The sequence below is a fragment of the Scyliorhinus torazame genome, chromosome 6, assembly GCF_047496885.1.
Source record: "Scyliorhinus torazame isolate Kashiwa2021f chromosome 6, sScyTor2.1, whole genome shotgun sequence".
In the NCBI taxonomy this organism is placed as follows: Eukaryota; Metazoa; Chordata; class Chondrichthyes; order Carcharhiniformes; family Scyliorhinidae; genus Scyliorhinus; species Scyliorhinus torazame.
The window spans coordinates 143895042-143921268 of NC_092712.1; the positions used below are offsets into that span (position 1 = coordinate 143895042).

The 26227-nt window shown below is 48.2% G+C and overlaps 1 protein-coding gene across 11 annotated transcripts in view; it reads left to right on the forward strand.

Moving 5' to 3' along the window:
- grb10b (growth factor receptor-bound protein 10b) overlaps window positions 1–26227 on the forward strand; it is a 484722-nt gene that overhangs the window by 374294 nt on the left and 84201 nt on the right. For all 11 annotated transcript variants that reach the window (XM_072508844.1, XM_072508852.1, XM_072508843.1 and 8 more), the window contains 2 exons: window positions 15872–16028; window positions 24884–25005. In XM_072508844.1, the coding sequence (XP_072364945.1) occupies window positions 15872–16028; window positions 24884–25005 (279 nt within the window). The remainder of the gene's footprint in view (window positions 1–15871; window positions 16029–24883; window positions 25006–26227) is intronic.

Sequence of the window (26227 nt, forward strand, 5' to 3'; positions counted from 1 at the left end):
AGGTGGATGCGGAAAGGATGTTTACTCTTGTGGAAGAACCTAGAACTAGGGGGGTCACTGTTTAAAAATAAGGGGTCAGCTATTTAAGACAAAGGTGAGGAGAATTATTTTTTCCGAGAGTAGTGTGTCTTTGGAATTGTCTTGTTCAAAAAGTAGTTGAAGCAGAATCTTTAAATATTTTTAAAGCAGAGGTAGAAAGATTTTTGATAAACAAAGAAACGGAAGGTTTATCGGGGGTATGAGGGAATGTGGAGTTGAGGTAATCAGATTGGCCACGATCTTTGAATGGCGGAGCAGGCTCGAGGGGCCAAGTGGCCTACTCCTGCTCCTAATCCGTATGTTCATATGTTCATTTGTTCTGTGTTGGAACTTCACCAGATTTGTACCTTGATTTTAGTTGGTCTTGTTGCTTCTCATGGCATTCCCTCCTCCTTATCTCATTGAACCAAGGTTCGTCCCCTGGCTTGATGAGGGGGTAGAGTAGGGGATATGCAGCCCATGAGGTTTCAGATTGTGGTGGAATACAGTTCTGCTGCTGCTGATGACCCACCATGCTTCATGAATGCCCAGTTTTGAGCTACTATAATCTATCTCATTTAGCGCAGTGATAATGCCACACCTCACTATGGAAAGCCCCCTCATTGTGAAAATAGAACTTCATCTTCATAAAGATTGTGCAGTGATCAAATACTGTTGTGAGCAGATGCATTTGTGATAGTTGGCTTGATGAGAACGAGGTCAAGTAGTTTTTTCCTTTCTGTTGGTTCTCTCCATTACCTGCTGCAGGCTCAGCTAGACAGCTTTGGGAGCCTCCCCATCCTGAATGACGACAGTCATTCCAGTGTTTGCTGCCTCGTTCTTAGTGATTATGCTGGACCCCAGAAATGTCAGTGTTGAGAAGGGGGTGTGTTGGTCGAGCACAGGGAACTTGGTGATATGTTGATTGTGTTTGGAAGTTTGGGCAGTTGGTACTTAAGAAGTATTTTGGACCAACCTGAGCAGAATAGGCCTTTGTAATCTTGACAAAGGTGTACAAGGCTCCCCTTAAGAGGGAATTTTTACTAGTGCTTCCAATTGTTGGCAGAACATATTAACCGTGGAGGATAGTGGATCTCTGGTGACATCACACAAGGTGAGGATGCTCACAGCACCGCTCCCACCAGGACCCATTTTTGGGACCTTTTTGCCCGTTTATTTCAGGCAATTTCTTCTCATAATCATTTTTATTGAATATAAAAGGTCCATAAGCTGCTGGAATGCCAAAACAAGGGCATAAACAAACCACAGAAAGAAACTCCTAGATCGAGGCGTCATGCAGCTCCTCCATGGAAAAAATGGCAGCGGCGGCAGCCTCCCCGATTACAGCAAATATTCTGGCTTGCATATTCAACAAGGAATTTGTCGTCCACTTGGTAATCAGAAACAATAATCAAGAATCAGTACTTTTCACTATATACTAATACATGTGACAATAATTAATCAAATCAAATCAGTGGAGACGGATGGAAGAAAACCTACAAAGATTGTTTGAGGAAGCCTGGATCCTGTCTGGGTGAAATCGGGGGAAAAAATGGCAGAATAGGTTTTTTTTAAAAAAAAGCATGGTGAGGTGATTGAAGGTATGGGAAAAGTGCTGACAAGATACAGGCAGCAGCTTGACTCGCTAGAAGCTGAAATAGTGGTGGCTGCCGAAAACAGGCATCTGAAGGCTAAAGCTGCCGACTTGGGAAACCGATCTCGGACGCTGAACCTCAGAGTCGTGGGGTTGCCAGAGGGAATAAAGGGCCCAAACCCAACTGCATATCTTGCACAAATGTTTGGGAAAGTGATGGGGAGGGTGAATCTGCATCTCCTCCAGAGTTGGACGGAGCCCACCAGACCCTTCGCCAAATGCTTCGGCCGAATGAGTCACCACGGGCAGTAATGGTGTGCTTCCAAAGTTGCCAAGAAAGAGAGCGAGGTGGGAAGGCAATCTTGTGTGAATATACCAGGACGTGGGAGCTGAGGTGGCGAGGAAGTGGGCAGCTGTCAACAAGGCTAAAGCCACCTTGTACAAGAAAGGAGTTTGATTCGGGGTGGTGTATGCAGTGAGACTGGGTCGCTTATGATTCAACAAACTTTTACTTGAATACACCGGAGGAGACGGACGCCTTCATTAAGCATGCACTCGGTTCAAATTAATGACGCTTTGCTTGGTTTCTGACTACTGTGGGTTGAGAGGAATACTGGGATATCCTATATGTAAATAGACACAAATTACTGCGGATGCTTGAATCTGAAACAAAAACAGAAAATACTTGACAATCTCGACAATCTGACAGCATCTGTGGAGCAATTAAGGGAGGTAACGTTTCAAGTCTGGATGACTCTGTCAAAGCTGGAGAGAACTGGAAATAGGGTCAGATTTATACTGTTTTGGGGGGGGGGGGGGTGGAGCGGTGGGGCTGGATAGGGGGCCAGCGATAGATGGAGATTGACAAAGGTGTTGTGAACAGAAAGATAAAAAGAATGTAAATGGTGGTGTTCAGGCTAAGAAGGGTGCTGATAGCGGCACATAAAGGGATTAGAATGTGTGACTGGCAGAACAAAGGTGAGCCATGTGTCAAAGGGCAACAGGGAACAGATGGACTTGAGTGGGGTGTAAGAGGTGGGAAATGGTGACAGGAAAACTGATCTATGGAAGAATTGAAAATAAATTGCTAGAAATAAAAATGGTGTGAAGGTGGAGGGAGAGAGTTCACAGTCTGAAGTTGTTGAACTCAATGTTTTAAGTCCAGATGTCCTATATATATTTGTTGGGTGATATTCTTCCAACTTGATTTTTCTTCTCTGGGGATAATTTGGGATTTATTTCAAGTATGGTTTGATTATTTGTGGGGAGCTAACTTCTGTGAGAAGTGTTGGCTCTTGTTTCTTGTATTATAGTGGAGTTATAGTGCCCCTGTTGGGAACTTAGTTTTGTAAGGGCATTGGTTTTGGGAGGCTTGTTTTATCCTCCGGGCAGGCAATACTGGTTTTTTTTTCCCTCTCTCTCCCGGGGGGGGGGGGGGGGGGGGGGGGGTTCTGCTCCGCTAGCATTCAAATTCAGCTAGTTAACCGGAGTGAGATGATTCGACGAGCTAAGCATCTAAATAGTTGGGGGTTCGGGTTTGGGTTATTTTTTCGATATCAATATGTATATTTGGAGGGGGTGTTAGTTGGAGGAGGGGGGTGTTGCTGATGATTACGATATTCTCTTTGCCTCACTCTGTGGATGGGTTTGCTGGCCATCTTGCATGGGCCTTGGGCTTGCTTTTCTTGAATAGGAGCTTGGCAGCCCCTGGCAGTGAAAATGGCTGACTCCAGGATGAAGGGGGATGGGAGGTCCCCAGTTCGGTTGGCCACCTGGAACTTAGGAGTTGGGCACCCCGGTAGAAAGGTCGGGTTTATTTGCCTATCTAAAGAATCTAAGTGCTGGTGTGGTGTTTTTGCAGAAGACTCATTTGCGGATAAAGGATCAGACAAGACTGCTGAAGGGGTGGGTGAGCCAAGTGTTCTATTTGGGCTTTAATGGACAGGCCCAAGGTGCAGCGATCTTGCTTAATAAACGGGTTCTTTTTCCGGCCACTAGGACTGTCACGGATCCCAATGATTGATTCATGATGGTCAATGGGTCTTTGGTGGCCATGTCGGTGGTACTAATAAATGTCTACATACCAAATTGTGATGGTGCGACATTCGTTAGAAGAGTGTTGATGACTTCCGGTGATGTGCTGAGCAGTTGCCCATGAGGTGGTTTTCCTCCAGAACATCGACAAATAGGCACTTTTAGGTGAAATTAGCCTGAAAATTCTGTAGTATCGTACCCTCAAGTAAGAAAGGGAAGGGACAGAGCCAGCATGCCAGCAAATGGGGAGCTCAAACAGACGGCAAGAGCGGAGGAAAAGGACACGCACAACAGGCAAGCAAGCCGGCGAACCCACGAGGCGAGGGGGCCTTGGCCACCTGGGAGAGAGGGAGACTGACGACCTGAGCATCAGCTTCTCCCCACTCCCACTCGGAGATGGATGGAAGGCATTCCTTATGAAAGAACTGTCTGTGATGAGAGAGGCGATCCATGTGGCGGTCAAGATGGCAGTAACGGTCGCCATGCAAACAGCGATCAATGGACTGGGAAAGAAGGTGGAGGCACAGGGAGAAACTATCCTCGAGCTGGAGAAGGTATCGACAGACCAGAGCGACAGGATCGTTGCCTAGAGACCGAAATCAAAAGGTTGGTAGCAACCCAAGGGACCTTGAACGGGAAAGGTGAGGGCTAGGAGAATAGGTCCTGACCCCAGAACATTCAGGTTGTGCTTCGGCTCAGAGGGGATCGAGGGCAGGGACCCAACGAGCTATGTGGCCCAAATGCTGGGCAATTTAGTCGAGAGGGACAGCTTCCCCAACCCTCTGGAGATCGACAGATAGCAAAGGTCGCTCCGGCCAAATCCCAAGGCGGGGGAACAACTGAGGGCGATGAATGCAAAATTGTATCTGTATCAGGATCGTGAGAGGATCCTGACGTGGGAGAGACAGACAAAAGGCGAGTGGCTGGGAAGGTCACAGAATCCGGGTCTGTCAAGACATTGGGGTGGACTTGGCAAAGCGGGCCGAATTTAACCAGGGGAAATCGGCCCTGTACAGGAACAGAGTAAAATATGGAATGCTGTTCCCAGCCATGCTCTGGGTCATGTTCCAGAATAAGGAACACTACTTCAACACCCCGGCGGAGCCGGATGAGTTTTTTTGGTCGAACGGTTTGGACAAGGGGCAGGCGAGGCGGCGATGCAGAGTAGGAAAGAGAGAGAAAGAAACTTGATGGACACATGATAGGTTTGCGTGGGTCTGTGCTGCCTCGCTTTGATCAGAAAGACCTGATCACAGGGAGGGGTGAGGGCAGTAGTACGCGGGTGAGGCATAGACAGAGGGAGCGGACAGTCTGCAGATATGAGACTGGGTAAGTCCAGTCCTGGGAGGACGGAGGGGCACCACATTAACGGGGATAGCTAGCGCAGGAAGTGCGATAGCAAGGGGGGCTGCGGCGCACCTCCCAGCAGGGAAGGAGCACCTGGCTGGGGGGAGGGACACACAAAGTAGGAGGGGTAGTAGGGGGTACGGGGAGGAGAGAAGAACAGTAAGAGACGAAAGGGTTGGGTGTCAGATTGGTTTCAGCAGGTAAGGTGCAGGTTGAGGGAACAAGATAGCGCCACTTTGGACGGTTCTTAACACTAAGCTAAACCCGGAGAGCAGGGCCTCTCGCGCAGTTGGTGGCCATGTTGGGTGCACCCTGGATAAAGGGAAACACGGAGCGCAGGGGCCCGGCCTCATGGTGAGAACGGTGACCGTGGCCATTTTGGACAGCCCCTTAACAAAGGGAAACTCTGGAGTGCAGGGGTGCGTCCATGGACCGAGTGGCCTAATTCTGCTCCTATGTCTTATGGTCCACCAGATAAATATGGTTGATCCTGCAGGAAATGGGTAACATAAACCTCCCACCAGGATTTATCACCTGGAGTTTTAAGGGACTTAACGGCCCAGTGTAAAGATCCAGAATCTTCGCCAATTTAAGAAGTTTGTAAGCCAACATTGTCTTCCTGCAAGCGACACACCTGAGAGAGAAGGATCGATTGCGGGTAAGCAAGGGCAGGGTGCTGCGGGAAAAGGGCCTGTGGGGAAGCAATACTGATTAGCAAGAGGACGATGTTTTTGGTAACAAGGATGGTTACGGACCCAGGAGGACGGTACGCCATTGTCAGCGGTGTGCTAGATGGGGCACCGATAGTCCTGGTAAACGTGTACGTTCCCAACTGGGACAACGTGGATTTCATTAAAAATACCATGGTGGAAATCCCGACATCGACACACATCAACTGATCATGGGGAGCGACTTCAACTGCATGCAGGACCCATTGACAGACCGATCAAACTCCAAAATGGGGGGAAAAAAAATGGCATGGCTAAGGAACTGGGAACTTTCATGGAGCAGATGGGGGCAGTGGATCCATGGCAGTTCCTACACCCCGATGAAAAGGAATTCTCATTCCTTTCACCAGTGCACAAGGTATACACCCGAGTTGACTTCTTTGCAGTGGGAAAATTAGTGCTTCCAGAAATAGTCGGAGCAGAATAGTCATCTCCAACCATGCTCCACATTACATGGATGTTAGGTTGGAGACTGGCGTGCCCAACGCCACACATGGAGGTTGCACACGGACCTCTTGACTGACAAGGTCTTCTCCAGCAAACATCACAGGCCATAGGCGAGTACATCACTAACCACCAGAACAGGGAAACCTCACCTTCCATGTTCTGGGAGGCACTGAAGGCGGTGATATGGGGAGAGATTATAGACTACAAGGCTCGTAGAGCTAGGGAAGAGTGGGCAGCTTGGCAACAACTGATCGACTCCATCCTGGAGGGCAACAGAAAATACCCTTGAGGCCCTGACCTTGGGGCAGCCCGGTAGCACAGTGGTTAGTACTGTTGCTTCACAGCAGCAGGGCCCCAGGTTCGATTCCCGCCTTGGGTCACTGTCTGTGCGGAGTCTGCATGTTCTCCCAGTGTCTGCGTTGGTTTCCTCCGGGTGCTCCGGTTTCCTCCCACAAGAGCCGAATGACATTTTGTTAGGTAATTTGGACATTCTGAATTCTCCCTCCGTGTACCCAAACTGGCGCTGGAATGTGGCGACTGGGGGCTTTTCACGGTAACTTCATTGCAATGTTAATGTAAGCCTACTTGTAACAATAAAGTCTATATATAGAGCTTCTGGCACAGAGGAAAAAGCTGAAAATGGACTCTAACCTGCTGTCCACCAGGAAAGCAGTGCACCAACTCCGCCAGACACGGTGGGGGGGGGGGTCTTCTACGAACACAGAGAAGGCTAGCCGCCTGTTTGCTCACCAGCTGAGAAAGCAGGTAGCCACGAAGGAGATAGCACAGGTGAAAAATAGCAGAGGCGGACTGGTAGCCGAATGAAAAAAGGTCAACCAAGCTTTTGAGGTGTTCTACCGGAGACTGTACACCTCTGAGCCTTCTGACGGGGACGCGGGGATGAAACAGTTCCTCGATTGACTGGAAATGACAGACGGAGGGAGCTGAAAGCATCAATAAGACTTGGAGGGATCATGGAGATGATCAACTCCATGCAGGCGGGGAAGGCGCCGAGACCTGATGGATTCCCGACGGACTTCTCGCAAAGATTCGCACCAACCCTGGCCCTGCACCCACAGGAAATGTTCGCAGCTTCATTAGCGAGGGGCATCCTGCCTCCAACGCTAACAACACAGGCCATGATATCGCTGATACCCAAGAATGACAAAGACCCGATGGAATGTGGATCGTATAGACCCATTTCACTGCTCAATGTAAATCCGAAAATACTCGTGAAAGTCCTGACAAGAGACTGGAGAACTGCGTACCAGAGGTGGTTGCAGAGGACCAGAAGGGCTTTGTCAAGCTAACTGTGAACATCAGACGACTGTTGAATTTGGTAATGACCCCATCTGGGGAGAGAACATCAGAGGTGATTGTCTCCCTGGACACAGAAAATGCCTTTGACAGAGTCGAATGGAAGTACTTCATAGAGGTACTGCAGCGGTTTGGGCTAGGGACGGGCTTCACCTCGTGGGTCAAATTCCTGTACGTCGCCCCCAAGGCGAGGGTTTGGACCAACACCACCAGCTCTAAATATTTCCAGCTGCACAGAGGCACAAGGCAGGGATGCGCGCTGTCCCCGCTCTTGTTCACCCTGGCAATCGAACCCCTGGTAATCGCTCTGTGAAAGGCTGGAAGGGCATCTGAAGAGGATGCAGATGACCTGCTCCTCTGCATCCGGACACACACAACGGGTTGAAAGTAATCATGAAGCTCCTAGAAGAGTTTGGGGCCTTCTCGGGCTACAAACTCAACCTGGGCAAGAGCGAGACATTCTCGTTGAACCTGAACTGGGGGAGGGACAGAGCTGGGGGAGTGTACCATTCAAACTAGCCCAAAGCAAATTCTGCTACCTGGGGATCCAGATAGCCCATGACTGGACAGGGATCAACAAATGGAACTTGACCAATCTGGCGGAGGACCTACAGATTTCTGGGTGTCCCTGTCTGCCCATAGGTCCATTGATTAAACTACACTTGTCTGGTGAGCAGGGTGAAGTCAGACTTTTAAAAGTGGGATTATCAGGATCCAGAATATAAAAATAAATATTCGCCCAAGATTTTTTATTTATTTTTCAGTCTCCCACTTTTTCACCTTTTTTGCTGAAATTAATAAGTTTGTGGTCTCTTATTTGGGCGGGTACGACCCCAAGAGTCCGTAGGCATTCCTTCAGAGGGACCAGCAAGTTGGGAGGGTCTGGCGTTACCCAATTTGTGGTTTATTATTGGGCGGCCAACATTGAGAAGGCGCTGGGACGGTTTGGGGAGCCAGGCCCCATATGAGGAGAGTTGGAGGCAAGCTCTAATCTAAGGGTTTTGGAAATGGTCCCGCTTCTCCTCTTCCCTTTTGAGGTACACTTCGAACCTGGTGGTGGTGTCCAATCTTTAAAATATGGTGGCAATTTAGACAGCATGACAAATTGGGATCCATGTCCCCTATCTGTGGCTCTGTCGGGTATAGACACAGCGTTTATGGGAGGGGAAAGGCCTTGGGAGTTTTAGGGACCTATTTGTGGAGGACGGATTTGCTAGTTTAGAGGTATTATCGATGAGGTTTCAACATCTGGGGACAATCTTGTTCCGTTACCTCCAGGTACGTGATTTTGTTCGGAAGGCTTTTCCCACATTCGCCTTGGCTCCGTAACCCTCCCGGTTGAGTAGGATCCTATGATTTGTAGGATCTGGTGGGGGGAGCATTTCCAGCATCTATGGACAAATTCTGTCAGTGAAGGTAGTCCTGCTAGATGAGGTGCGGGCAAATGGGGAGCGAGACCTGGAACCTATTTTAGATGAAGATGTGTGGTATGAGGCCCTTCGCAGGGTGAACACCACATCCTGCTGCACACGACTTAGTCTAATTCAGCTGAAGGTAGAACATAGGACTCACCTAACTAAAGCTAGGATGAGCAGTTTCTTTTCGGGAGTGGGAGACAGGTCTGAGCGGTGCTCTTTGGGACCTGCTAATCACATCCATATGTTCTGGTCATGTGCCAGGATGGAAAGCTTTTGGGTCTCCTTCTTTAACACCATGTCAGCGATTCTTAACATTGATTTGGAGCTTTGTCCTTTTAGTGGCCATTTTCAGGGTATCTGACTTGCCAGTGTTATGGACGGGGTGAAGCCGGATGTCCTCGGCTATGCCTCACTATTAAGCTCGAGGCGATTTCTGCTAGTGTGATGAACGGTTACTGTAACACTGTGTACCCTTGTCATCGTGTAAGGTGATGTCCCATTTAAGACCAGGCTTGGAACCCTGGGGGACTCCGCCTCCGCCCATCTGGGAGCCGTATATAAGGGGCCGCCTTGTGGGTGGCGCCTCTGTTAGTACACGTCTCGGCACCAGACTAGTTCTTAGCTTATTAAAGCCTTCTTTACTGTTTACACTCTAAGCGTCGTTATTGTGGGTACCACAATTTAATAAGCTAAACTCCATCAGGAAGGATGCAGGCCGAAAACCAGAGAAACTCAACCTGGAGGCATGGACACCGGAGGCAAAGGAAATTTTTAAATACTGGCTCCGATGCTTCGAGGCCTACCTGGACTCCTCAGAGACTCCCATCCTGGGGCCACGCAAGCGGCATCTAATCCACGCCCGGTGGAGTCACAGAATCTCCGGCACGCTAGAAAAGGCGACGACTTATGAAGAGACGGTCGAGCTACTCTGCAAGCGGTTCGTCAAACCCATCAACGAGGAGCACGCCAGGCATCTGATCTCTATCTGCCGGCAGCGCTCGGGGGAATCGCTAGACGAATTTGTCGAAAAACTCACCGCGCTTGCCGGGGACTGTGACCACCAGGATGTAACAGGGGAAGTCCATATGAACCTGCACATCAGAGACGCTTTCGTGTCCGTCATCTGCTCGACCTACATCCGGCAGCGGCTGCTCGAAAAAGAGGCAAAAGACCTCCAGGACACGCTGACGCTTGCCGCCTCGCTGGAAGTGGCCCGACATAATTTGGGTACGTACCCCGCAGACTCTGCAAGCTCCCCCCGGACTTCCTCAGACTCAGCCATGTTACAGACCTGCGCCACGCGGGGACCCGCTCATCATGGGGGCACACCATGCTACTTCTGCGGGCAGGGCCCACGCCCACGCTGCCCAGCCAGCTCCGCGATCTGCAGCGACTGCGGGAATAAGGGGCATTTTGCGAGGGTCTGCCTGGCCAGGCCCAGGGGCCAGAAGAACAAAGAACAGCCGACCCGAAAATCAGGCTCTCCGGCCCGTAGACCTCACAATGCGGCTGCGCACTGAACCGACACGCCCCCTTCTGACACGTCATCAGCCTCGTGCGAATCATGGGAGCGGCCATCTTGTTGGCGGCCATCTTCTCGACCCGACACGTGCAACCGACGGCGGTGGCCATTTTACAAGTCCGAATCGGCTGAGGACTCGGACTACCCGCAAGTGGGAGCGATCACCCTCGACCAAACACGGCCAAAACATCTGCAAAATTCGATGATGAAGGTCCAAGTCAACAGGCGCGATACTGCATGCCTCTTCGACTCCGGGAGCACGGAGAGCTTTATCCATCCTGAAACGGTAAGGCGCTGCTCCCTGTGCACCCATCCCGTGTCCCAAACCATAGCCCTCGCATCCGGGTCCCACTCGGTACAAATCGAGGGGTACTGTATCGCGGATCTCTCGATCCAGAGCGCCAAGTACACCCGTTTCAAATTTTATATCCTTCCCCACCTCTATGCCCCCCTGCTGCTCGGACTGGATTGCCAGCGCAGCCACCGAAGCTTGACACTGGTCAGCGGACCCTTGCCCCCCTCACGGTATGCAGCCTTGCGACACTGAAAGTCGCATCCCCCTCGCTACTCGCGAACCTCACTCCCGACTGTAAGCCCGTCGCCACCAGGAGCCGGCGGTACAGTGCCCAAGATATGACTTTTATCAAGTCAGAGGTCCAGCGTTTACTGGGAGAGGGGGTCATCGAGGCTAGCAACAGCCCTTGGAGAGCACAAGTGGTGGTAGTCCGGTCCGGGGATAAGAAATGGATGGTCGTGGATTATAGCCAGACCATAAACCGATTCACGCAGCTTGATGCGTACCCCCTTCGTCGCATCGCAGAAATGGTCAATCGGATCGCCCAATACCGAGTATTTTGCACGGTCGACCTCAAATCCGCCTACCATCAGCTCCCCAGCCGATTGAAAGACTGCCCCTATACTGCCTTCGAAGCAGCCAGCCGGCTCTTCCACTTCCTCAGGATCCCCTTCGGCGTCACAAATGGGGTCTCCGTCTTTCAAAGGGCGATGGATCAAATGGTGGACCAGTACGGTTTGCGGGCTACATACCCGTACTTGGGACAATGTCACCATCTGCGGCCATGACCAGCAGGACCTTGACGCAAACCTCAAAGTTCCTCTAGACCGCCTGAGCCCTTTAATGAGGAAAAATGCGTTTTCCACACAACCCGGCTAGCCATCCTCGGCTACGTCATGGAAAACGGGGTCCTAGGTCTTAGGAACTTCCCCTCCCCCACAGCCTCAAGGCCCTCAAACGGTGCTTGGGGCTCTTCTCCTACTACGCCCCGTGGGTCCCCAAATATGCGGACAAAGCCCGCCCACTCATAAAGAGCACCACATTTCCCCTCTCGGCTGAGGCTCGATTGGCCTTCAACCGCATCAAGGCCGATATCATCAAGGCCGCTATGCGCGCAGTGGACGAAACTATTCCCTTCCAGGTAGAGAGCAATGCGTCAGACATCGCCCTGGCTGCTACCCTCAATCAGGCAGGCAGACCAGTAGCGTTCTTCTCCCGGACCCTCACCGCCTCCGAGGTTCGACACTCTGCAGTCGAGAAGGAGGCACAAGCCATTGTGGAGGCTGTATGGCACTGGAGGCACGACCTAGCCGGTAGGTTCACCCTCGTCACCGACCAACGGTCGGTCGCTTATATGTTCGACAACACGCAACGGGGCAAAATAAAAAACGATAACATTTTGAGGTGGAGGATCAAACTCTCCACCTACACGTCCGATATCAAGTATCGTCCAAGGGTGCTCAACGAGCCCCCAGATGCCCTGTCCCGCGGCTCATGCGCCAACACGCAGGACGACCACCTGCAAGCCATCCACAATGACCTCTGCCACCCTGGGGTGTCATGATATCCACATCAGCATATCATGGTGCAATCACACACACACTGATGGACAGGTAGTTGGACCAACCAACACACACACAACATCGCAGCCAATCACCAGTGAGAGCACATGCACTATAAAACAGGGAACACCACAGTTCCCGCTCATTCTACCAGGAGATAGCTCAGAGCTCACAGCGTGCCACTCAGACATAGACCATGTGCTGAGTGCCTCACCAAGTAGTGATAGGGCTGGGTCCACAGGTTAGCTGGTGAAGCACGAACCTCAGCCAGCAGTTAGTAGTTGTTATTGCTTAAGACAATAAAACAGAGTTGTACCATCTACAGCGGTGTTGGATCATTTGTGCATCGGAACACCCAATACGACAGGGGGTTACCCGGCTCGTCCACTTTATCAAGTCCCGCAACCTACCTTACTCAACCAAGGAGGTCAAGGCCATGACCAGGGCCTGCCAGATCTGTGCGGAGTGCAAACCGCACTTCTACCGGCCAGACAAGGTTCAGCTCATGAAGGCCTCATGGCCCTTTGAGCGACTGAGCGTGGACTTCAAGGGGCCCCTCCCATCCACCAATCGTAATGCCTATTTCCTCACCATGATCAATGAGTTCTCCTGCTTCCCATTCGCCATTCCCTGCCCCGACATGACCTCAGCCACCGTGATTAAGACACTGCACAGCATCTTCACCCTGTTCGGTTTCCCCGCTGATATCCACAGCGACCGGGGTACATCGTTCATGAGCGATGAACTACTTCAGTATCTGCTCAGCAAAGGCATCGCCTCGAGCAGAACGACCAATTATAACTCGCGGGGGAACAGGCAGGTGGAGAGGGAGAACGCGACAGTGTGGAAGGCTGACCTTCTGGCCCTACGGTCGAGAAGTCTCCCAACTACCCGCTAGCAGGAGGTCCTGCCCGATGCCCTACACTCCATTAGGTCGCTCCTCTGCACGGCCACGAATGAGACCCCTCACAACCGATTGTTTGTCTTCCCCAGGAAGTCTACCTCCGGGGTCTCGCTTCCACCTTGGCTGACAGCTCCGGGACCTGTTCTTCTCCGGAGGCACACGAGGAGCCATAAAATGGACCTCCTGGTCGAGAAGGTCCGATTACTCCACGCCAACCCCTGTTACGCCTACGTCGAGTACCCCGACGGCAGGCAAGATACGGTTTCCCTCCAGGTCCTGGCACCCGCTGGGTCCCCCACTCCAGACTCCCCTTCCCGCGAGGACCCGGCACCCCCTACAACACACCCCCTCCCGGCCCCACTCCCCATTGGTGAGCACCTACCGCGCGCGCCCCCAGCGCCCCACTCTACACGCCCCGCCGGCACCGCTACCCCCGGCCCTGCCTATTCTCCCTGCGCCCTATTCCCCAGCCCCGACCTGGAACAAGGCTCCGACCGCCGTGCTCCCGGACGTACCCTCAACCAAGACGTCCGTGTCTGCCGCACCACCGCCCGAGCTGAGGAGGTCGATGAGGAATATCCGGCCACCGAGACGAATGGACTTATGATGGCACTTCACCCTCGCCGGACTCTTTTTTAAACAGGGGGTGAATGTGATGAACGGTTACTGTAACACTGTACCCTTATCATCATGTAAGGTGATTTCCCCTTTAAGACCGGGCTTGGAACCTTGGGGGACTCTGCCTCCAGCTCCGCCCATCTGGGAGCCGTATATAAGGGCCGCCTTGTGGGCGGCGCCTCTGTTAGCACACGTCTCAGCACCAGACTAGTTCTTAGCTTATTCAAGCCTTCTTTACCGTTTACACTCTAAGCGTCGTTATTGAGGGTACCACAGCTAGGATGGAGATGTTCTGCTCCGCCCGGTGCCTTAGTCTGGTTGGGTGATATTATGGAATTTTTACATCTGGAGAAGGTCAAATACACTGGAGTTGGTCTAATGGTTCTACCTGAGGTGGTGGCCATTCATTGTTGGGGGTGGTGGAGTTAGTTTTCATGTTTGAGGAAAGTGTGTTTTGTTTTTTCTGAAACTGCATTTTGTAATATCCGTTTTTCCATGTTGCTATTGTGTATTTTGTTTGTTAGAAATTTAAATTCTTTAATAATTTTTTTAAAAACCGTGGAGAATCCTGTTGCCACTCTGGCTCTAGGTGTATGCAGCTTGAAATCCCGGTCTACTCATTTAGTCCAGGAAAGGTTCTGAATTTGTCCTGTGCAGACCTTTCCTTGAAATTGGGGAAGGCTGTAACAAGCTGGTAGCTTTACACATGCCCAGTTGCTTAAACTCTTTTGGTAAATATTTCAATAGGTAGTTGTCCACTGTTAGTAAATGCACCTCACAGTTGAAACAAACCAGATTCAAAATAGGTTCTTAGCTTCCCTGTCTAAAGTTAAGAAATGGAAATTAAGTTTTCCGACAATGTTAAAATCTGCCCAACTGCTGTGTGCAGTCACTGGTTAAAAGTAAAATAAGGGTGAGGTCTTGTGTTGATTTATATCCCTTACAAAGCCAATAGTTTGTGATAGCTAGCAATCCAGAATCACAATCAGCGCTACAGGTGACTAGACCTGACAGTGCTGCAGAAGTGCAGTGCTTAAATTGCATTTAGATTACATCAGTTACCACAAAGCTCTCCATTGTGTGTGGAAAGTTGGCAAACATGCTAGATTATAAACTTCATGTTTGCTTTTATCTAGATTTCTAAACCTTTTTGTTTTCATTAATATTTTAATATGTCTGAGATGCTTCATGACATCATATGGGGGTTCTCTTGAAACACATTCTCAAATTGGCTAGAACAGCAAAGTAAATTGGAACACTGTAATGATCTGTGTGGGAACTGATTACATCAGCCAGAAAAGGTTACTCTGATTGGTCAGCATGCATGGTTTGATTCCCTACTGAACTGACTGTGTGTACTAACCCTTTGTGGAGCTCACCAAATCCTGTACACACCCTAGAGTAATGTAATCTCTTTCAATACTAGTCAGTGCTTGGAGTATGTGACAGGTACAGTAATCCATTGGTGCATTATAACATCCTGAGTGTGCTACATTACTGAAAGGGTTTGCAAGAGACAAAGAACTCTAGGTAAAGCAGCAGGCTTAATTTTAAAATGCCATCTTGTTCTCCTAACTGCTATCTTTTCCAAGCTGAGGTAAGATATTCACAGAATTACCCTTAAGGTTTATGTCCTATTCTGATATCATGTGTCTTTGTTGGTGTGAGCTGATAATTCTAACAGGACTGTCTAAATCCAATTCATTTTAGCATTCAATTACATCCTTCAGTTATAGTGTCAGGGGGAGGGGTGATAGAAATGAAGTTATTACCATACAGCTGATTAATTTGCCACAGTTCACTGTTTTAAAGTCCTTTAAAAATGCAATAGATTAACATTTGAAATGTTTGGAAGAGGGAAAGCATTGCCTGCAGTTGAAAATCTCATGGTTTTGAATAACCTGAATGGTGAATGGAATTTAGTTTCAAAATTTTTGTTTCTGTATTTCTTGCGCTAACTGATTTAATTATTACAATAACCATATTTAAAATATTAAACAATGTGGTGTACATTGCTTAACCAACTTTTTATTGTATAAGGATCAGTGATTCTTTTCTTTTTGGTAGGTTATTAAAGTTTTCAGCGAAGATGGAACAAGCAAGGCAATTGAACTTCCATCTGACATGACTGCCAGAGATGTCTGCCAGCTGTTGATATACAAGTGTCATTGTGTTGATGATAACAGCTGGACATTAATCGAACATCACCCACATCTAGGTCTAGGTAAGAGCGTCATAAAGTACAAAATTAATTTTGGGATCATTATTTATTTTTATCATTTGGTGTAGAAAAGTAAAGCCTATCCAAAACCACTCTTTACATTCACTGTTTCATAGATATTTATGCAGGAGTGAAATCTGAGAAAAATGTTGATTGAGGGCCCAAGTACTGTATGCACAAGTGAGTTAAGGCTGAAGTGATTTTTCTCATTTAAATGCATTTTAAAGCATTTTTGCCTAAACTATCATTTTTTGTCATTCTTATTGAGGCATGGTTTAGTGTTGCATGCCTTCTTTACCTGTTTTTTGAGATGATTACGTCAAAGCATAGCAACTGAGTTCAGAGCTAGATCATACAATGCGAGTGACATGCTGCAGTTTGTTATTTAATGCTTTTTAAACCGTAGAAATGGTAAACGGGAAGCAACAAATAACATGGAGGTAGGTAGCTTTAAAAATCCCTGAGGTACTTCATCGAGTCTTCTGTGACACTTCTATACCACTGTCAAAATAAATAATTACTGATTGCAAATGGTCCAATCTTTTTTCAGTTACTTATTTGGATATTTTGCACCAAATAATATGGAGACGTGCAGAATTTCGGCTCAAAATACAGGAATTAACAAACTGACAAAGTATACCAAATGTCTATTCTAATCCATTGGTGAAAAATGTGCAGGAATCACCGTATTAATTTAATTATTAAGATGCCTATTCAACATGACCCTAAAGTTGCACAGGTTGTGGTGCTACGAGTCATTTGTAGTGCTTTTCTTTGGGAGTAACAAGGCTCTAATTAAGAAATTCATAAAAGTTGCATGAGGTGACCTTTTGTATAAAATATATCAAAGATGCAGCCCATCTTCACTTCTATGGTCTTGACAAAATTTATAAATACTGCAGGTTTTTGGAGCTTTATGAAGAATCTTGTCTCTTATTTTGAGATTGTCTGGAAGCATTCATACTTAATGTAAAAGCAAAGATCAAAGAATGAGACATAAAAGATAAGTAAAGTAGGACAGTAGTGCGAGAAATTAAGAAAAATGGAAAACATAAGTGCAAAAACAGCAAATAAATTAAAAGTAAATGGGGGAGGGTGAAGCAGCATGATAAGTTATAATGGCAGCAAAATTAGAAACTGGTAAACTGTACTAGCTCAATTCATGTTTTACTGTACACCAGTGTCATTTCAGTTTGGAACACACTTGTCTCAGTTGTTCAATCGTTCATTTCAGCACAATTGAATATCTTTAAAGCTGTGAGCTTGCAGAATAAATACCTCAATATTGCTTAAGTTGTGCTGAGCAGTTTATACTGGTTACACTGAGAAATGATTCAATTGTGCACAAGCTATATTAAATGCAGGACTTCCGGGTGCGGCGATGACCAGCTGAGTCGCATGTTTCGGCAGCTCCCGGTGGAACGGACTTTTGGGCTCTTAATAAGAGCCCCAACGGCAATTTTAACGGCTAAAAGCACTGTGCGGTGAACCAGAAGGGAATCCCCCCTGGATACGGATGAAAAAAGGAGAGGAAGGTGGCCGGATTGCGGTGGATCCTTTAGAGCAGCGGCAAGGAAGGCAAGCAAAAACCAAGATGGCGTCGGAAGGTGGCAGTTTAATACGGGGCCCTGAACAACACGAGTTTTTGAAACGCTGCGTGGAAGAACTCAAAAAGGAAATGAAGAAGGAGCTGTTGGCCCCGATATTACAGGCGATCGAAGGGCTAAAGGAGGAGCAAAAGACCCAGGAGCGGGAGCTTCGGGTCGTGAAGGCAAAGGCTGCCGAGAATGAGGACGACATACAGGGCCTGGTGGTGAAGACGGAGATGCACGAGGCACACCATAAACGATGTGTGGAAAGGCTGGAGGCGCTGGAGAACAACGCGAGGAGGAACAACCTAAGGATTCTTGGTCTTCCTGAAGGTGCGGAGGGAGCGGACGTCGGGGCATATGTGAGCACGATGCTGCACTCGTTAATGGGAGCAGAGGCCCCGGCGGGTCCGCTGGAGGTGGAGGGAGCATACCGAGTGATGGCGCGAGGACCGAGAGCAGGAGAAATTCCTAGAGCCATAGTGGTGAGATTCCTCCGTTTTAAGGATAGAGAGATGGTCCTTAGATGGGCAAAGAAAACTCGGAGCAGTAAGTGGGAGAACGCGGTGATCCGCGTATACCAAGACTGGAGTGCGGAGGTGGCGAGAAGGAGGGCGAGCTTTAATCGGGCCAAGGCGGTGCTTCACAAAAAGAAGATAAAATTCGGAATGCTGCAACCGGCAAGACTGTGGGTCACATATCAAGGGAGGCACCACTACTTTGAGACGGCGGATGAGGCGTGGACTTTTATCGTGGAAGAAAAATTGGAATGAGCGGGTTATTTAAAAAAAGAACGTTTGAAACAAAGTGGTGGGGCGAGTATGGGGGGGTGAAGAGGGGGGTAAAAAGGGGGAAAGAGGAGTTTTATGTTATTAATCCTGCGATGTGGTAACTTTTCTTTCTTCCACAGGAGGTGGTGGGGGGAGGAAAGGAGGTGGAGGAGATGGGGCGTTCGCCATTGGGGGCGGGGCCAAGGGGGAAGCACGGGCTCGGTTCCCACGCTATGATAATCATGGCGGGAATAGGGAAGCAGGAAGGAGGGGGCGTCGCACGGTGCGAGCCGAGGTCACGGGGGGAAGCCGAGGTCGGCCAGAGTTTGCTGACTTCTGGGAGCAACATGGGGGGTGTAACTACGCTAGTGGGGGATCTAGCGGGGGGGGGTGGGAATTATTGGGCTGCTGCTGCTGGGGAGAGGGGGGAGCTGGCATGGGGTGGGATGGGCGGGGGGGCACCGCCTGGGGGGGACACAGCTGCGTGGGAACCGGGTGAGGAGCTGGAAAAAGGGGATGGCTAATCGACAAGGGGGGGGGTAAAAAGCCCCCCAACCCGGCTGATCACGTGAGAGGGCTGAACGGGCCGATAAAGAGGGCACGGGTACTCGCACACCTTAAGAAACTTAAGGCAGACGTGGTTATGTTACAGGAAACGCACTTGAAACTGATAGACCAGGTGAGACTACGCAAAGGTTGGGTGGGGCAGGTGTTCCATTCGGGGCTAGATGCAAAAAACAGGGGGGTGGCTATATTAGTGGGGAAGCGGGTAATGTTTGAGGCAAAGACTATAGTGGCGGATAGCGGGGGCAGATACGTGATGGTGAGTGGCAAACTACAGGGGGAGACGGTGGTTTTGGTAAACGTATATGCCCCGAACTGGGATGATGCCAATTTTATGAGGCGTATGCTAGGACGCGTCCCGGACCTAGAGGTGGGAAAGTTGGTAATGGGGGGAGATTTCAATACGGTGTTGGAACCAGGGCTGGACAGGTCGAGGTCCAGGACTGGAAGGAGGCCGGCAGCAGCCAAGGTGCTTAAGGACTTTATGGAGCAGATGGGAGGAGTAGACCCGTGGAGATTTAGCAGACCTAGGAGTAAGGAGTTTTCGAATAGACTTTTTTGTTTTGGGAAGGGCGTTGATCCCGAAGGTGAGGGGAACGGAGTATACGGCTATACCCATTTCAGATCACGCTCCACATTGGGTGGACTTGGAGATAGGGGAGGAAACAGAAGGGCGCCCACCCTGGAGAATGGACATGGGACTAATGGCAGATGAGGGGGTGTGTCTAAGGGTGAGGGGGTGCATTGAAAAGTACTTGGAACTCAATGATAATGGGGAGGTCCAGGTGGGAGTGGTCTGGGAGGCGCTGAAGGCAGTGATTAGAGGGGAGCTGATATCAATAAGGGCACATAAAGGAAAGCAGGAGAGTAGGGAACGGGAGCGGTTGCTGCAAGAACTTCTGAGGGTGGACAGGCAATATGCGGAGGCACCGGAGGAGGGACTGTACAGGGAAAGGCAAAGGCTACACGTAGAATTTGACTTGCTGACAACGGGTACTGCAGAGGCGCAGTGGAGGAAGGCACGGTGTACAGTACGAATATGGGGAGAAGGCGAGCAGGTTGCTGGCCCACCAATTGAGGAAAAGGGGAGCAGCGAGGGAAATAGGGGGAGTGAGGGATGAGGAAGGAGAGATGGAGCGGGGAGCGGAGAGAGTGAATGGAGTGTTCAAGGCATTTTATAAAAAATTATACGAAGCTCAACCCCCGGATGGGAGGGAGAGAATGATGGGCTTTCTGGACCGGCTGGAATTTCCCATGGTGGAGGAGCAGGAAAGGGTGGGACTGGGAGCACAGATTGAAATAGAAGAAGTAGTGAAAGGAATTAGGAGCATGCAGGCGGGGAAGGCTCCGGGACCGGATGGATTCCCAGTTGAATTTTACAGGAAATATGTGGACTTGCTCGCCCCGCTATTGATGAGGACCTTTAATGAGGCAAAGGAAAGGGGACAGCTGCCCCCGACTATGTCAGAGGCAACGATATCGCTTCTCCTAAAGAAGGAAAAGGACCCGCTGCAATGCGGGTCCTATAGACCTATTTCCCTCCTAAATGTAGACGCTAAGATTCTGGCCAAGGTAATGGCAATGAGGATAGAGGATTGTGTCCCGAGGGTGGTCCATGAGGACCAAACTGGGTTTGTGAAGGGGAGACAGCTGAATACGAATATACGGAGGCTGCTAGGGGTAATGATGATGCCCCCACCAGAGGGGGAAGCGGAGATAGTGGTGGCGATGGATGCCGAGAAAGCATTTGATAGAGTGGAGTGGGATTATCTGTGGGAGGTGCTGAGGAGATTTGGTTTTGGAGATGAGTATGTTGGATGGGTGCAGCTGTTGTATAGGGCCCCAGTGGCGAGTGTGGTCACGAACGGACGGGGATCTGCATACTTTCGGCTCCATAGAGGGACAAGGCAGGGATGCCCTCTGTCCCCATTATTGTTTGCACTGGCGATTGAGCCCCTGGCAATAGCATTGAGGGGTTCCAAGAAGTGGAGGGGAGTACTTGGAGGAGGAGAAGAACACCGGGTATCTCTATATGCGGATGATTTGTTGTTATATGTAGCGGACCCGGCGGAGGGGATGCCAGAGATAATGCGGACACTTCGGGAGTTTGGAGAATTCTCAGGATATAAACTGAACATGGGGAAAAGTGAGTTTTTTGTGGTGCATCCAGGGGAGCAGAGCAGAGAAATAGAGGACTTTCCGCTGAGGAAGGTAACAAGGGACTTTCGTTACTTGGGGATCCAGATAGCCAAGAATTGGGGTACATTGCATAGGTTAAATTTAACGCGATTGGTGGAACAAATGGAGGAGGACTTCAAGAGATGGGACATGGTATCCCTGTCACTGGCAGGGAGGGTGCAGGCGGTTAAAATGGTAGTCCTCCCGAGATTCCTCTTTGTGTTTCAGTGCCTCCCGGTGGTGATCACGAAGGCTTTTTTCAAAAGGATCGAAAAGAGTATCATGAGTTTTGTGTGGGCCGGGAAGACCCCGAGAGTGAGGAAGGGATTCTTACAGCGTAGTAGGGATGGGGGGGGCTGGCATTACCGAGCCTAAGTGAGTACTACTGGGCCGCCAATATCTCAATGGTGAGTAAGTGGATGGGAGAAGAGGAGGGAGCGGCGTGGAAGAGATTGGAGAGGGCGTCCTGTAGGGGGACTAGCCTACAAGCTATGGTGACGGCGCCATTGCCGTTCTCACCGAAGAAATACACCACAAGCCCGGTGGTGGTGGCGACTTTGAAAATTTGGGGACAGTGGAGACGGCATAGGGGAAAGACTGGAGCCTTGGTGGGGTCCCCGATAAGAAATAACCATAGGTTTGCCCAGGGGAGAATGGATGGGGGATTTGGAATATGGCAAAGAGCAGGAGTAACGCAACTGAAAGATCTGTTTGTGGATGGGAAGTTCGCAAGTCTGGGAGCGCTGACCGAGAAATATGGGTTGCCCCAAGGGAATGCATTCCGGTATATGCAACTGAGGGCTTTTGCGAGGCAACAGGTGAGGGAATTCCCGCAGCTCCCGACGCATGAGGTGCAGGACAGAGTGATCTCAAAGACATGGGTGGGGGACGGTAAGGTGTCAGATATATATAGGGAAATGAGGGACGGGGGGAGATCATGGTAGATGAGCTGAAAGGGAAATGGGAAGAAGAGCTGGGGGAGGAGATTGGGGAGGGGCTGTGGGCGGATGCCCTAAGTAGGGTAAACTCATCGTTCTCGTGTGCCAGGCTAAGCCTGATTCAATTTAAGGTGTTACACAGGGCGCATATGACTGGAGCACGGCTCGGTAAATTTTTTGGAGTAGAGGATAGGTGTGCGAGATGCTCGAGAAGCCCAGCGAATCACACCCACATGTTCTGGTCATGTCCGGCACTACAGGGGTTCTGGATGGGGGTGACAAAGGTGCTTTCGAAAGTAGTGGGGGTCCAGGTCGAACCAAGCTGGGGGTTGGCTATATTTGGGGTTGCACAAGAGCCGGGAGTGCAGGAGGCGAGAGAGGCCGATGTTTTGGCCTTTGCGTCCCTAGTAGCCCGGCGCAGGATACTGTTGATGTGGAAGGAAGCCAAGCCCCCGGGGGTGGAGACCTGGATAAATGACATGGCAGGGTTTATAAAGCTGGAACGGATTAAGTTCGTCCTAAGGGGATCGGCTCAAGGGTTCACCAGGCGGTGGCAACCATTCGTCGAATACCTCACAGAAAGATAGAGGGAATGGAAAAGAAGAAGGTAGCAGCAGCAGCCCGGGGGGGGGAGGAACCAGAAGGACTCTCAGGGTTGTTAATATATATGTATAATATGTATAGGTCGTTGCTATAAATAATTGTATATTGGACTGTTAAATCATATTTTTGGAGAGTGTTTATCTGAGACAAGGCAGTTGCCATTTAGTTTTAGTTTTCGTTTTTGTTATATATTATTTATTCTTTGTTTATAAAACAGGTCATTGTTATTTATACTGTTATATTATTGTGTAAAGGATACACAATGTACTGTGATGGTTGACCAAAAATTTTCAATAAAATATTTTTTTTTTGAAAAAGCTATATTAAATGCAGAATGGCATGCAATCATGTATGCTCACCTCATTAGGTTACAGTCCCACATCAGGATATAGGCTGCAAAAGTGGTGCATTGCTCAAAATGTCATCCTTTGGATGGAATGTTGCAAAGACCTGTGTGGGTATATAAAAAAAAAAGTAGTCAACCTGGTATCCTGGACTGCTTTCACCCAATGCCACACATGGAATTAACTGTAATTTAGTTTGCTTGCTGTTTCTGGTAGCTTGTTGTACACAAGTGAGCACCATGTTGGCCTACAAAATGGTGAACATGTTTCAAAAATAAATCTGTGCCTATAAACCAATGTAGGGCATCTTTAGGCATATAAGGTGCAATATAAGTGAAAATTCCATCTTTCAGATAAATATTGGAATTATTTGGTTAGCTCACATTGTCTGTCTTGCCACTCACCTTCACTACAAAACCTGTGCACACCTGACATTTGTAATGAATTAGGTAATTTCTCTCTGTGGCAGTTATAACCTGCTAAGCTCAATTGAGGCATATATTTATCCTGCATGCTTAACAACATGTCTTAAAGATATTCCATTGCCCTCAGCTGAATTAATGTTGTTCAAAATTCTCCCGCCAATCTAATTTCTTTATGTTCATCTCACAGTGGCATTGTACTATTGTCACTAGACGAATAATTTGGGAACCCAGGTTCACATCCCACGACACCAGGTGGTGAAATTTGAATTCAATAAAATATCTGGAAATAAAAATCTAATGATTTATTGTTGATTATCGTAAAAACCCAGCTGCTTCACTAATGTCCTTTAGGGAAGAAGGTCTGCCATCTTTACACCTGGCCTTCATTTGACTTCAGATCTACAGCAATGTGGTTGACCCTTAAATGCCCCCTGAAATGACCTTGCAAACCTCTCAGTTAAAGGGCAATTAGAGATTTGCAATAAATGCTCCCAGCCAGCGAGGCCTACATCCCATGAATTAAATGTTGTTTGAAGTTGGTTTCTTAAAACCAAGAAAAGTACCCCAGTTTCAAGTGGTCAATGGAAGAGTCAGGAGTGCAGTGGTGAGAAAAACAGCAAGTTTTTAAAAACAAAATAGTGAGCATGCTCATTAGGAGTGCTAAAATTAAAAGGCAGGCAGTGCTATTTAGGGAATTTGCCTAATTTGCAAACTGTACTAAAACCTACCCCAACCCTCCTACTTGCCACTTCCATCTCTTTACCCTCCCGCTCCCTCCCTTGGATGGAGAGAAAGCAGGAAACAGCAAGAGTGTGGAAGAGGGAAGCGATAAGCAGGAAAGTTAGGAGAAGAAAGCATTGAGCAAGAGAGTTGGGAAAGAGATGTGGAGAGTCAGGGAGAGCAGTGGCATGCTGGAGTTAAATGGAAAGGGTTAGGAGTTAGCAATTAGGTTCAAGGCAACTAATAAGTTTTGGGTGTAAAATTACAGGTCAGGAAATAACCCATCTCGTTTTCTTCTGGGGAAGTTATTTTCTTTCAACCTCCTTTTTTTTGGAAAAACATTAGGAATGCTAAATGAGGGATAGCTGTATATATTTAACTCTTGGTCTTCTCACTCATTACAGTATTTCTTACTATAATTTGAAAAACTGCTTAAGTTCATATTGTTCCCAACATGAATAGAAAAGCTATATATATGTATAAGTGTGTGTGTGTGTGTGTGTGTGTGTGTGTGTGTGTGTGTATACACACATATGATTCTAATAAAAAAAATCATGTGGGGTAACATTTGACGGAGTATACCTAAACCATCCTTAATTGTGTTGCTATATGTGGTTGAATATTAGTGTAATATCTATTATTTACAGTGATATTATATTTTCATGATTCCTTTTGTTATATGGAGCGGAGAAATTTATCATGCAAATTCTGCTAAACATTTTCACAGAAAGATGCTTGGAAGACCATGAACTGGTAATACAAGTACAATCTACATGGATAATGGGAAATGAAAGCAGATTTTTATTCAGAAAAAACTATGCCAAATATGAATTTTTTAAACATCCAGTGGTAAGTACAGTTTAATATTGTAACTGATATTTAAAATGGCTTCGCCATATTGTTGAATCATTTATGCCTTAACTAGCCTTAACTCTGAAAATAACTATTTTTGCACACACTTCTTTGTGATTCCAGTTTTTATAGCATTAAGGAATTTTTAAAAATGTAATATTGTGGATTGGGGGGGGGGGGGGGGGAAGATGCAAACACAACTCAATTTATTCTTTCATAATTCATTTCTGATTTTAAACCTTCAGATTTTTTTTGAAAAGTAATTATCTTTTTTAAAAATAGAGATGTGCAAGTTTGAATCTGCTTAAAACAGGCTTACAATCATTGAGAATGTTCCAGATGTTTGTTCATCATTGACTTGCTATAGTCTTCTGAGAATTTAAAAAGACCCGAATCTTGAAGTTTTCAAATGTGAAGTGTACCACAGCACCTGTCAACTCACTCCATGTGAATGAAGATTGCCGCCGCAGATGGGCTAAGGCAGGAAAGGTATGGGGGTGGAAATAGGCCATCTTTGTAACAGACCAAATTTGGGGTCAGGAGTTCAGTTTAGGATCAAATAGATGGCCAGCGTTCCGAAGGTCTGGTTCAGCCTGAATCACCAGGCAGAAAGAAAGATGGAATTGGCGGGAAGGGAAAGCAAGTCTTATTCGAGGGAGAATGCAGAGTGCTGGGCCACACCCTTGAAAAGGGGTTTTTGGTTTATGGGATTTTGTTTTTGAATTGGCACAGTTGAGGGGGAATTCCTTAAGTGTTATACATAGATTACTGTAGCTGGGGGGGGGGTGTCTTTATGTTTGTAATTGATAAAAGTTTTTGCTGTGTGTTTATATAAATGTTAACTAAGTTCTTAGGATGAAGCTTATTTTGATTAAAATGTTTGGGAAGACCGTTGAATTTCTCGCACTACCTAATATGCAGCAGGGATGTAAACAATGGCTTTGAACTTCCCTGTATTTACTTTGTGAAAATATTAGCCCATGGGCAATGAGCTTGTTAGAGGAATGGACCATTGAGGAAGAAACTAGCAAGGGCTCCTTGCGCTTTCTGGTGAGGGTAGATTTGCCAGGTGGGAGAGGCTTAAGGTGATGAATGTTAGTGGGGATAAAAGAATGCAGTTGTTAACTTTGTATTCCAAGAGGATTTGTGAGTCGTGAAAAGGCAGAGTCGTGAAAAGGCAAGGCCAGAGTGTTTGAAGTGGTCTCGCAGATCTTAAGAT